The 13,025-nt window shown below is 43.2% G+C and overlaps 1 protein-coding gene across 4 annotated transcripts in view; it reads right to left on the reverse strand.

Annotated features, from left to right (window-relative positions):
- The window catches only part of pcdh10a (protocadherin 10a), a 27,225-nt gene extending 14,882 nt beyond the window's left edge, over window positions 1–12,343 (reverse strand). The window contains exons 1-4 of one of the 4 annotated variants that reach the window (XM_072462224.1): window positions 9,563–12,337; window positions 9,243–9,394; window positions 8,293–8,351; window positions 7,687–7,793 (exon numbers count right to left, since the gene is read on the reverse strand). In XM_072462224.1, coding sequence (XP_072318325.1) covers window positions 7,687–7,793; window positions 8,293–8,351; window positions 9,243–9,394; window positions 9,563–11,789 — 2,545 coding nt within the window. In that variant the 5' untranslated portion in view covers window positions 11,790–12,337. Of the gene's footprint in view, window positions 1–7,686; window positions 7,794–8,292; window positions 8,352–9,242 lie in introns of all 4 variants that reach the window. The other 3 variants (XM_072462225.1, XM_072462223.1, XM_072462222.1) reach the window with 3 other exon arrangements.
- Between the last annotated feature and the right edge of the window lie 682 nt (window positions 12,344–13,025).

Genomic DNA, 13,025 nt, shown 5'->3' on the forward strand with positions numbered 1-13,025 from the left:
TAGTAGTAGTGGTGTTAGTGCTAGTGGTATTAGTAGTGGTAGTAGTGGTATGTTTTAATCTTTGCAACAAAACGTTTCTGAAAGTTATTTCTTGATGAACAATGTGTACTAGTCTAGTTTTGGTGGATTTCTTGCCCTTTCTCCATCTTTCAAAAATGTGGGTGACCCAGAAATTGCATATTTATATCTTCTGAAACAAAACTCAAAACTTGTCTGGACTTGGGAATTCTGTGCCGAGAAAGGAATGATAAATATAGTTGTAGCAGGATCAAATTTGCGAGAGATGGGTGGTAGAGTGGAGAGTGAAATATTGTAAAGGGCAAAAGAACTACTGAAAGTAAGTAGTACTGAGTACTGAAAGTGTGATAGTATTTCTCAGAATGGTAGAGAGGTAAATAAATAACTATTGGTTCTTTCTCCAAAGGGACTCAAATGAGTAACATTATCAAAGCCAATCTTCACCAATGTCATTTAGAGTGTGGCTATGAACACCAACTAATGAGCTGCAGATTTTACCAGTCAATGAGTCCACGCAGGGGGTAAAGTTGTGACGGAATTGGACACTTACTCATCCAAAATTTAGTGTGATAAATAAACTTAAATAATGTGGGCACAATATAACCACTGGAAATGTATTTCCTGAGGAGATCAGAACCACTGCCTTGTCAGCTGGTGATACAAATATGGTTCTGATGCATTTGATAGCTGGAACATTCAAATGAACGATGATGAGGAGGTCCATCCATCCATTTTCTACCGCTTGTTCCCTTTCGGGGTCGCGGGTGACTGGAGCCTATCCCAGTGACTTCGGGCCTTAGGCGGGGTACACCCTGGACAGTGGCCAACTTGTCGCAGGGCCAACACAGAGACACAGACATTACAGACAGTTCACGCTCACATTCATTCACTAGGGCCAATTTAGAGTCACCAATTTTACCTAATACATACATGTCTTTGGACGGTGGGAGGAAGCCGGAGAACCCGGAGAGAACCGGAGAGATCATGTGAGGTTGGTCTGGTCCGGGAATCGAACCCATGATCTCCTTCTTGGGAGGCAAGAGCGCTAACCGCCTTTGCCACCGTGCACCCCAATGATGAGGAGGTGAGTTGCATAAACATTCTCTTATTCTGCCCCGCCCACTTTTCCCTCTTTTCCCACGTGATTGGCACTTTCGTTGTAATCGCACTTACGGTCCAGCGGGAATTCCGTTGGTTTTAATGGAGAACGAGGGAAATGTCTTGCCACTAAAATATGCTGGAAAGTAGATTGATTTGTGTAAAATATCCAATGTTCAACAATGCACCGATTCCCTGGGCGACCGGAAAGCGGCTTATTAGACGGTGTAGAACTTATTTTCTCTCAAGGTCGTCAACCCTATTTATTATCGTGGCTTATCCGGGATAAAAAATTGGCAACTCTAAATTGGCCCAATGGACAGGTGTTGAAACACTTAAAACATTGTATCTGGTTCGTCCAATGTAAATGCTATGTCCTTAAATAAATAAATAAATAAATATAGCAGCATAGTTACCGCGCTTTAGTTGTTCTAATGATTAGAATTACACTTACAATTCCACACAGAAAAACACATCTTAAATCACAATGCACCGGTTTTCTCTATATTCTACTTGGATGTGTTTCCATGCATACCGTACGGATATAAAAATGTTAAATATAAAGTAGACTCTTTTGTGAGAAAAATGATGGCTGCTACACTGTTCTTTGTTCTGTCACAGTTTCAGAGACATAAATATAGTTCCATACTGTTGGCGATGAATTCTTCTGCATGTCTAAAGGTGGTATTTTTGGAAAGCGGGTCCTCTCTGGTCATTGCACATCCCTGGAGGCCGTCGTTTGGAAGCCGGGTGTGCTAACTTCCTGTGACAGCCCGGTGACATGGGGAACCGCAACATACAGCCTGCCACTAATTCATAATCAGCCATCTAATACGGCGTTGCCACGGTGATTTAATTCTCCCATTTGTCACGCCTGTTGTTCATACCAAAACAAACGTCCCGATAATGATCATTTCCAGCCCCCAACAGACTTTCACAGCCGATCGAACACTCCACAGACAATTACTCTTTTGGATTTTTTGGCTTTCTTACCATGATGGATTTTCATTTTTTTCAATCCGGCACAAATTTTACAAATGTGTTTTCTCTTTCTGATCCACAGTGATGCGATGAGTACATGATAAAGGCGATTACTTAAAAACATTGTATACGTGTGGTATGTATTGTGTTCATTTTTGTCTAATCCACCCATATTTAAATCTAGGTTCAAAACAGCTGTATTTAATTCCATCTGCACTGAACATTAGCACTTTTAATTGCTTTTAATATTAATTGTGCTATAGAAATAAAATCGGAACGCAAAGTGTGTTTATTTCAAAAGCTTTACATAATAATTCATGCATTTGTTATTTACTAAGTATGTGTAATTTCTTTGAACATAATATTGCATTACGTTACATAAATCAATGTGCAAAGATGGATTCTGCAAAAATAGATATTCCGTTTTGTGTACGTCATAACATATTTACTTGAGTGACATTTTTGGTTGCTTTTTCCCCCACGTTCCTCGATAATAAAGAAAAGTGGGAGAGGATTGGGGATGGTGTACTGTAGTCAATCTTTAGTATTCTGGCTCCTGACACAGCAGACAGGCGCTCTCAGAAAAGCCATTTGCCTACTTTTGAAAGTGTATCTGGTGATATCCCGTAGCAGCCTCACTCGCGGTGTCCCTTTGATTTAAAACCACGTCAGGAGAGTTATTTTCGAAAGTGTCAGACGCGCGGCCGAGCGGGAAGCAACGGCAGGTGTGGTTGATGATATGCCAACTGGAAATGGTCTCCCCTTGATTTGAAATATTCAGAGGTGCACCAAAAACGGGAATCGCGCGCGCCGTGCAGTCCCGTGAGGAAGCCACCCCTCTAACCCGGCTTTGATAATTGCCATGCAAAAGGGTCCAGAAATGAATTACTGATCAGCCGAGTGTTGCGGAGGGAGAGCCAACGTGTGCGGGAGACAGGATGAAGGATGAGACCACGCCACAAACCACCTCCAAGAACATGTGCACACTAAAAGTACAAGCTAACACACAGGGACACACGTGCACCGTAAATAGGGCTTTTCAAATCTGTCTGTACTATTAAAGCCATCCATACCGAACAATTGAAATGCCAAGTCCAAAACTGGTGTTGTACCATTCTTCAAACCACCAACCACCTTCAGAGGTAAAATTAAATTATATAAAGGTTATTTATTCATTACTTGAATGTATGTATGTAAAAATGAAAACTCCAAATTCACTGATGATTTGGTTTGGGCCACGGCGAGGTTTTTCCTGTTAGATCAAAACAACACTAAACAAAAATAATCACAAATGTCCTCCTTCTGTAACTCAAAGTGGTCCTGCTGGGCTCAGAGGTGAGGGCGGTGTAATTACTGAGTTTGGGGGAATCAGTGTTTAGTGTTATAGAATATAAATAGGGTCTAACACTGATTTGGATGCTTTAGTGTGAAATGCCTTCCAGATTAAATAACTAGTTTAATTAACAGAGATGTCGGGGGAAAAACTTGACTTGTATTTAAATCTTCTACTAGTTGAACAATATAATTTAAATAATTTAATTTAGGTTAGGTTTGTGTTGGTGGAAACACAAACCTATTCTTAATTTCAGTTTTAATACCTCAACCATGTTAAAAATGTTTATTAAGTCAAGGTGAAAGTAAAGGTTTAAGACAATGAACTAAAATATTCTACACAAATCATTATTTTAAAACTATTCAAGAAATATCTCATTTTATTTTATGCTCAAATAAATATCCAGTTTCGATACGAGTCTTGGTATTGATTAGTATCAGATTTTTTTGATTTTTGACAACCACACCAGTACAAGTGGTATTGTGGTTATAGTGTTAACGTGTTTTTTTTTACCCTTGAGCATTTGTGCAAAGTAAATTGAATTACATGTTCATCTGAAGTATTTTTTTCACTTTTGCATTATAAGGCAGTTACAAAAGCGATGAATACCTATGTGGTTTAGTTCTGGCTGTTTGTGGTGCTTGCAGAGACATCTAAAAATACACCATTGTCCTGGTCCTGGCATCAGCATAAAATTCATCTAGACACACAATAAACACAGCCCACAAGCCACATGAGACAATCAGCAGTATTCCTCCTCTCTATATTTACACACTCAAACAGTCACACATACATACGCAAATGAGCTACGGGCCTATACGGACCCTGTGTACACCTGGAAGCCTGCCAAGCATTAGCACTACCACTCTGCTGTTCCTAAAGTGAATCTCATTCCAGCTTCTCTTTGCACAGTCTCAAAGGAGGGCTGCTTTTTAATACAGACATCATTACCTATCCTGGCTTTCTCTTGCTCTAAACACACATAGACGCTGGAGGATTAAAACAGGTATCACAAACACAGCAACAGATTAAAACACGACAATGAGATATTCAAATGGGCAGCAGTAGTTGCATTACTCTGACACTCAGAGGGCTGTGTGATTTAAGGATAACATTTGGAATGTGATCTCACCCCTGTGACAATCATATTGCAATCGCAGTCACCACGGTTCAATTTGTCTATAGTTTGGAGCCTGTAGTGTTTTCTAGAGCCTCGATCTGTTCTGCAGAAGAGCAGGAGAAGGGCTTCAGGTGACCCTGCAGCAGGGGCAGAGCAAGGACATTTAGGGACTGTGGGGGGCCCTCCACAGTCCCTAAATGTCCTAGACTTCATAAGTAGTACCTACCTTCATAAATAGTAACTTTAAAGTTGTATTACAGACATCAAACAACTGCAGATTTTTTACATGTTCAAAGTGGGTTGGGGCACCACTGAGCATCTAGATTACATACCGTATTTATTTTCTTTTTGTATTTTTTTCTGAAGAACACTACTAAAACTTGCTCATTTTAAACCAAACAAGGATAAACCTAGAGTCCTACACATGCTCTCACACGTAAGGCCATCTGGGTTTGTTTACAAAAGTCTGCAGAACTCAAGTGTCACTCTTTCCAAATACTAGTGGTGTGATAATACCTCCCATCGAGTGCTAAGCTGTTCCTTTACTAAATCCAACATGAGGAACAAATGTTGGGTGTCCTCGTGCTAGATGCAGGGACCAGCACTGACTGCGGGTGCTCCGATCAGACCGGTGCCAAATAAACATGAGCACAGGCCAAGAAACACTCAAGAGATGTGGGAAAAGTGGATAAAGTGAAGGACAAATTTAGACAATTTGAGAGTTGTGAAACGCACTTGTAGTTAACAATTAAGTTACAGATGAACTTAAGACAAAAAGTAAAATTGTTAGTTAAATAGTTCAAAATGGAAAGCGTACATTGACAACTGCTGACAACTATTTTTTCAACACCCCAGTTTTTGAGCGTTCATAGATGCATGATTCTCCTTCAGTCCATGGGAGGAGGTGGTCAGTACCCGCCAAGTTGATTTCAGGGCCATCCTTTTTCTCATTTAACATTAGATCGAATGTTGTTAAAGCTAACAGCTCCCTGTGTTATATGAATTCTGCTGGTACACTCAAAATCCAAACTGAGTCTGTTTCAGCATTATCTTCACTTGAGAAAATACCAATATCAGTCTTACAATACACCACTGAACCCTGTGACATTATGTATTAGTACCTTTATGTATTCGAAAGGTTGAGATGCATTTCACACATCCCTAATGGTACTGGCTGTGCTCTTTATCGCAAAACGTCTGGAAGCCAGCTAAACTCCTTCCCTGTCAGCAGTAGACATCAAACTCAACATACATATTTAAACTTGGTCATATATACTTCATAGGTTTATAGCTCCAGATGTAGATAAAAAAGACAGATATATCATTGGCCTCATTCCAGATTCATATTTGAATCCTGGCATGGTTTATCTTACCATTCTGTTCCATCAGCAGGGGCCAGAAGTGACAACTTAACGCCTCTTTATTTTTGCCAGGCTATTAATAATGTCAAACAGCGTTGAGCCTGACGAGGGCTATTCACAACCTGACAACTCCTACACTGTATCTAATCCAACCTATTCGTATTCCTCGCACTCATATGGTATTTGGCAGCCAGTGGTCTAGACAAGGGTCTTACATGAGTTTGAACAATCCCTCAGACAGAAAAGGGCAATTCAATATGAAATGAGATTTTGTATTGCTTCACTTTTTGTCTGTCTCCACGGTGATCAATAAACAGGTACTAACCTAATAGCATTCTAGGGCAGGGCATGGGGAAGGCTGATGATACGATCTGGCCATTTTGTAAAGGTAGCATTTTGATTTAAATGGGGACTACGCGGCCGTTTATTGGATTAGGGGAAAGCTGTGCAATTAGCTAATAGTCTATTGAAACAGGATTAAACCGAGGAATAGCTTAAAACTCTTCCTATAGTATTCACAATGAAAGGATCCTGGTAGTCCTGGTTTTGTGTAATGGTTTTATCATGACCTGGACTTGCTTTTTCTTCAGATACTTTGTCTGCATGCAGTAAATTGTGAGCGCCGGGATTCAAACTCACGACACTGAACAACTGGGCAGCATAAGGCACACCAATTCTAACAAAAGATAGATCTAAAACAAGACTATGACAGGGATAAGAGGGACCTATGACTACATCAGAAGAATCCTATAGCACAAGTTTAAAAAAGAATGTGTTTTAGGTTACAAAAAGAGATGCCAAGATTGTTCAGCTCACATTACAATCGCAGATACAAAACAATTATAATCGCGTGAATTGTCCAGCAAATATAAGAAATGTATGTACCAAAAAAGTCAACATAAATGGAAAGTGCTTATATTCAGCTATATATGTCATATTATTATTACTTTTTAGTAATTGGTTCAATTTGAGAAGGCTAGTGACATAATAATCAAATGGGCTACCACCATTTGACAATATGAATGAATGATAATTGAGGATCGCTCTGCAGATATGTTCATGGTGTCAATGATTTTAAAACCGTGATACAGTATTTCTGCACACAATAATCCTAACACTACGTAAATGTTGATTTGTTCATATTGTATCCCTAGTTACAAACTGGTTGACAAATACATTTGGAACTAAAATCAAATCTGAAGTGCTAGTCTCTGGTGGGGTCATGAAATGCATTAGTAAAATTGTGTAGTTCAATTATTAAGGCTTCATAAAGAAACCACCAAGTTCATGACCAACAACTGCATCTACCACAGGGCAACTCATACCACTGATTGAAATGCATCTCATTACATCAATTTAACTTCCATGGTTTCCTTTTCACTTGAGTGGACCTATTGATTTGTGCCACTGAAGCACTATGGAACTGCCTCACTCCGAGTCGCTGTCCTTTTCAGCACCACTCTGTTGTTAGCCAGACACAAACGCTCCAGTGTGAGGAAGCGGTGCGGGAGAAAAAAACACAAATATAAGAAACATCCGCACTAAATTTTCTTGCTTCCTTTCGACCAAATCGACACCTCAGAGGTTATTCATTCTTCGCACTCTGTTACCATCTTCCCTACAGACAGGGCCAGGCACAAATTAAGGAAATTAAAAGCCAGTCATGTGCACCAACAGCCCTGCATTCCCATCCCGTTCGCATTTGCAAATTATTGGAAAGACGTTGCTAGCGAGGGGGCAGAATGTGATAATTTGAAATTGGGTTTATAACTCACCGGCTGAGTGGCCCCGGTTGGTGGCATCATGGTCACTGTCGCCCTGTTCGCTGTCTCCGTGACCACTGTCTTTGGAGCTGACAATATCTGCCTCTTGGAACGCCGAACTGAGAGAGAAGAAGCAGAGAGGTTAAGAAAAATGAGTGGAATCTGTATGGATTCAATGAGACACAAATGAATACTGTCACAGTGATCATCGGGCATCCAAATTGGGTGTTACACATGGCATGTAATGAAATCCAGTGCTGTAATAAGTGCTGCACCGTTAGTCATGGGACAGGTGCCAAACTAGCCACAGTGATACCATGGGAACTGTAGCCTTTGCAAGATTGGAAGTGAGCGTTTGAATGTTGTTTATGTATTTTTGTTTATTAAAAATACTACAACTTGAAGCATAGTACATTTTGGGCTATTTTGTTCTCGCAAGCTAAAAAAATAATCCTCTGTTCTACAATGTTATACCTATGTACAGTTTCAGTCGAGATGCTTTATTGATGGGCTTTGAACTGCATGGCATAAACACTGCACCATCTTGTGGCCATGTGTGACTGGATAATCTAAAGAAACAAACAGACTAAAAAGTGTGTGTATTGTTGAAATGTATACCTGTTGACACGTCTGGGTCTATCCACCAAATAGCTCAACTCTGCTCGCTGGTGTTTGGTCTGAAAAAGAGAAACGTATATAATTAGTCAACAACAAAAACACAATATATTATAAGGGAGTTTACTAAAATGTCAGATTTCAGTGAGGGCGCAGCAGTCCTCTGGGCTTGAATGGATGAGTGGGTGAGTGGAGTAGAAAGAGTGAGTTTGGGAGTGCCAATGAATGCGTAAATGATTGAGCCTCACAACTCTGAAACTGAACAGCCTTTGTCCGCGTGCTGGCATGCCGGCTCGTGTGTGGAATAACTAAAGCAAAAGCAGGAGGCGCCGGTCGGGCTGCTTGTCCCTACCACAGCAAGAATCCAACCAAACAAATTATCCATCCAAAATATCAAAATACACAAAACACCAGGAAACGAGAGGAAAAAAACACAGCACTATTTAGGTATATGACAGTAAGGTCAGTAAGGCATCGATCATTTGGACACTTTTGGTATTTCTATGTGGAAATGAAAGATTTGAAAGATTATGAATGATTTGAAAAGCTGTGCAATAATATTGGGGTAATCTGTGCCATGATAAACACTGTGTCCTAATTGATTGTCCTCTCTCTCTCTCTCCCTCTCTCTCTCTCCCTCTCTCTCTTGCTCTCTCTCTCTTTGTCTTGAATTTTAACTTTGTGATTGTAAATAACCCCAAAAGAGCATGTTCATTTTAATTGCCCTGACCACTAACTGTGACAATAATTAAAGACCAGTGGACAGAAACACTAACTCAGGCAGTGGGAAACTGTGCATGACTTCAATATGAGGCACTGGTCAGAGGGTGTAGCAGGTATTTCTAACTATATTGATATATTTTGAATGTATTTGATATACTGCATGTTTCTTTTAAATAATATACTAGGAATATTTTGGTTGAAAGGACAAATGGCTGTGAAAGAGCTCTTACCTCACTGGAAAGAATACTGCCGTTGGATATGATGTCCGGCTGCTGGTCACTGTATCCGGTGACGAGGGCCCCGCAGGGGTTGGTGTGGTCCGTGTCAGTGCTGCGGGACGGGCTGCAGGGCTTCAGGAACATCAGGTCGGTCTTGGCAGACTCTGGAGTGAGACACACTTGATAACAGTAGGAGTTCTGGTTCTGATGGTGATGAGAGCCAAATCCCCCACCCACTCCGCCCACGCCCGACTCCTCCACGGGCACCTGTCCCACGGGCCCCACCCCTGACGTCACGTTGGTGCTTTGGACTAACATAATGTCCGACTTACTGAGCTTCTTCTGCTTGCGTCCTCGAGCCTGTCTGCTACAGCACGCGCCACAGCACAGGCAGCATTCCCCAGCCAGGAGGCACGTGGACAGGTTCAGCTTTTTGTCCTTCTGGCAGCGCACAGCGAGCACAATCATGGCCAGAAGAAAAATGAATGACACAGAGCCCAGTGCAATAATGAGGATGAGAGTCAAGTCCAGAGAAGTCTCTTTGGCTTTGGAGGTGGAGGTGCGGTCTCCACTGCGGCCCTCAACAACACTGTCCACCAGGATGACACTGACGCTGGCGGAGGAGGACAGAGGCGGCTGTCCATGGTCTCTCACCTCTATGAGGAGATCATAGAAGGCTTGTGGGTCTCGTTTGGGGGATACTCTTCGTGCTGTCCTGAGCTCACCCGTCCTCCAGTCCATGCGGAACATCCCCATCTCGTTTCCACGCAGGATGCTGTAGGACAGGCGCGCGTTCTCTCCATCATCCCCATCCATAGCCACCACGCGCGTCACCAGGTAACCCGGCTCAGCGGAGCGCGGCAGGTGCTCCTTGGCCGTGCCATTCTTCCCTATGGGTGCTATGACTGAGGGGGCGTTGTCATTCTGGTCCACTATGATCACATTGACGGTGGCGTTGGAGAAGAGCTCAGCTGCACCAGAATCTTTTGCCTGAACCATGAAACTGAACTCTTTCAGCTGCTCATAGTCGAAGGAGCGCAGCGCGTAAAGGTAGCCCGTCTCCTTGTTTATGGATACGTATGTTTCCACAGACATGCCCTGGATGTCACACTCCAATATGGAGTATGTAATAAGCGCGTTTTGACCGATATCCGGGTCCAGAGCGCTCACACCCTGAATGAACGCGCCTGGCACATTGTTTTCTGTCACATACACGTCATATACCGCCTGCTTAAAGCGCGGCGCGTTGTCATTCTCATCAGACACGTGCACTTTAATGGATTTACTGGTGGCCAGAGAAGGCTTCCCCTTGTCTTTAGCCACGACTGTTATGGTGTAGGTGTCGGTACTCTCTCTGTCCAGGGGCCCGTCTGTAACTATTGTGTAGTAATTCTTAAAAGAGGATTTTAGTTTGAAAGGGACGTCTCCGAGGATCTCACAGCTCATCTGGCCGTTGTCACCGGAGTCTCTGTCAGAGACACTGAACAGAGCGATGACTGTCCCCGGCGCGTCCTGCTCACTCACAGACTCGGTCACTGTGCTGAAGCCTATCTCTGGCGTGTTGTCGTTCACATCCACGAGTTTAACTAGGACTTTGCAATGCGCAGGGACTGCGTTGGCCCCCAGGTCTTTTGCTTGGACATAAATCTGATGCGTGTTGCTCTCTTCATAGTCAATCTCCCCCGCCACTTCTATTCTGCCTGTCCTGTCGTCTATGCTGAACAAGTCTTTAATTCGTGGAACATTGTGGCTACTAAAAGAGTAGACAACCTCCCCGTTCTGGCCCTCATCCACGTCCGTGGCGTTGAGCTCGATAACTAAAGTGCCCACGGGAGAGATTTCCCGCAGATTGACGCTGTACACAGACTGGTCAAACGTGGGAGCGTTGTCGTTTGAGTCCAAGACTTTGACCACTAGAAGAGCAGTGCCTGTTCTCTGCGGGACGCCTCCATCCACAGCCGTGAGCACGTATCGGTGCACTGCCTGCTGCTCTCTGTCCAGTGGCTTCTCCAACACCAGTTCCGCGAACTTGTTTCCGTCACTCTGCGTTTGCACATCCAGAAAGAAGTAGTTATTGTTGGTGATGGCATAGGTATTGAGCGCGTTTGTGCCCACGTCGGGGTCAAACGCGTTTTCAACTGGGAAGCGCGTCCCCGGGATTGCGCTCTCTGATATCTCCACTGAAATGTCGGTCTCGGGGAAGCTGGGCGGGTTGTCATTGATATCCATCACTTCTATTTCAACACGGAAAAGCTCCAACGGGTTCTCTAAAAATACCTCCAGGTGCAATAAGCACGGGACAGTTTGCTTACAGATCTCTTCTCGGTCTATTTTCTCCTTTACAACAAGCGCGCCATTCTCCAAGTTTACCTCCAGATAAGGGGTCCGGGAACTCGCCACAGTTTGGAAACGGCGAGCGGAAAGTTTAGTAATGTCCAGTCCCAAATCCTCTGCAATATTCCCAACCACGGAGCCTGGCTCCTGCTCCTCAGGCACGGAGTAGTGCAGCTGAGACGCAGCTCCATTGATGATGGAGAGCAGCAACACTAAGCACAGCATGTCCCTCTCACAAAGTGCACTTCAAAATTAAACAAAAAGAAGGAAAAGTTAATTCCACTTTTTACAGCAAAGTAGCATTTCTTTTGTCCCCTGTCCGCGAAAAGGCAGTGGGTTTCACAGCAGCAATGCTGTCCCGATGAAAAATCCCCCTCTTAAGCTGCGCGTCAGTGGAACATTGTGCCGTTTCACTTGTGACAATCAAAGCCATTTGATCCAGTCGTCTCTGTTTTAATCAATTCTGCAGAGTTTTTGGCGTCAGAAAAAACATTGCAAAACTGGAGCCAGGGCGCACAGCCAGCACTAAACACTAAACATAGGCTTCATATAAAGTCACAAAAACAATTTCACCAAATCCCACACGTGTGTCAAAAGAATCCAGAAGTTCCTTTTTACGCAGGGCGGAGGATGAAAGAACTTGAATCAAAAGGCAGGACTTTCCCCGTCTCTGTGTGTGCAGCAGCCGCGTGAGAGTCTGGGGTGCCTGCGCTCTGAGCGGGAGGATGTGCGCGGCTCAGCTCCTGTAAGTCGACTGAGAGCGGCGGAGTTGGTTTTGCGCACAGCTCCTTTCTCCAGCAGCCAATGGAAGGCTCTAACAGCGGGTGTAATGGCACCTGATTGGGGCTCAGCGACGCCAGCCAGAGCGCACCACGGACCGGACTAACAAAACCAGGTAAGCGCAAGCTGCTCTATCTCTCTCCACTCGGCCGAGAATGGGCTTTGAGGAAGAAATTAAATGGTTTACACATTTAGTGAATGAATTAAGTTGGATATCAGACGTCTTGTGGTTCCTATATCACCTTCTTGAGCGTCTTCATACAACATTAATAACTTACATTGTATTCTACCCTTTTTTCCTCCAGTTTTGAATCATATATTTTCGACTTATCTTTGTTTCAGGTTAAAAAAAAAAAAAAGTGCCAGGCTGTTGCAAACCAAGCCCACAGTCAAAAACCCTCAGTGATGCAACATATATCTGGGGAATAAATAAACATTTAAAGCCCTAAGGTCATTAGAGCTGCAGTGAGCACTTGTGTTGCTTGTATCATATTACACACGCGTTGCTTTCACCCAGTGCAATGAAGCCTCACAGTTTGGTCGTTGCTGCTAATAGACTGAAGCCTATTAGTTCCTCTTAGTTCCCGATCTTATCATTAACCCTCTCACATGCTGCCCCCGACTTGCATCATACTTAGATTTAATGCATAATAAATAAAGAAAGAAATGCAAATGGCCCAC

This window comes from Eucyclogobius newberryi, unplaced genomic scaffold, assembly GCF_026437365.1.
Source record: "Eucyclogobius newberryi isolate DKJ021-1_F unplaced genomic scaffold, fEucNew1.0.hap1 SCAF_4, whole genome shotgun sequence".
NCBI classification, from domain to species: Eukaryota; Metazoa; Chordata; class Actinopteri; order Gobiiformes; family Gobiidae; genus Eucyclogobius; species Eucyclogobius newberryi.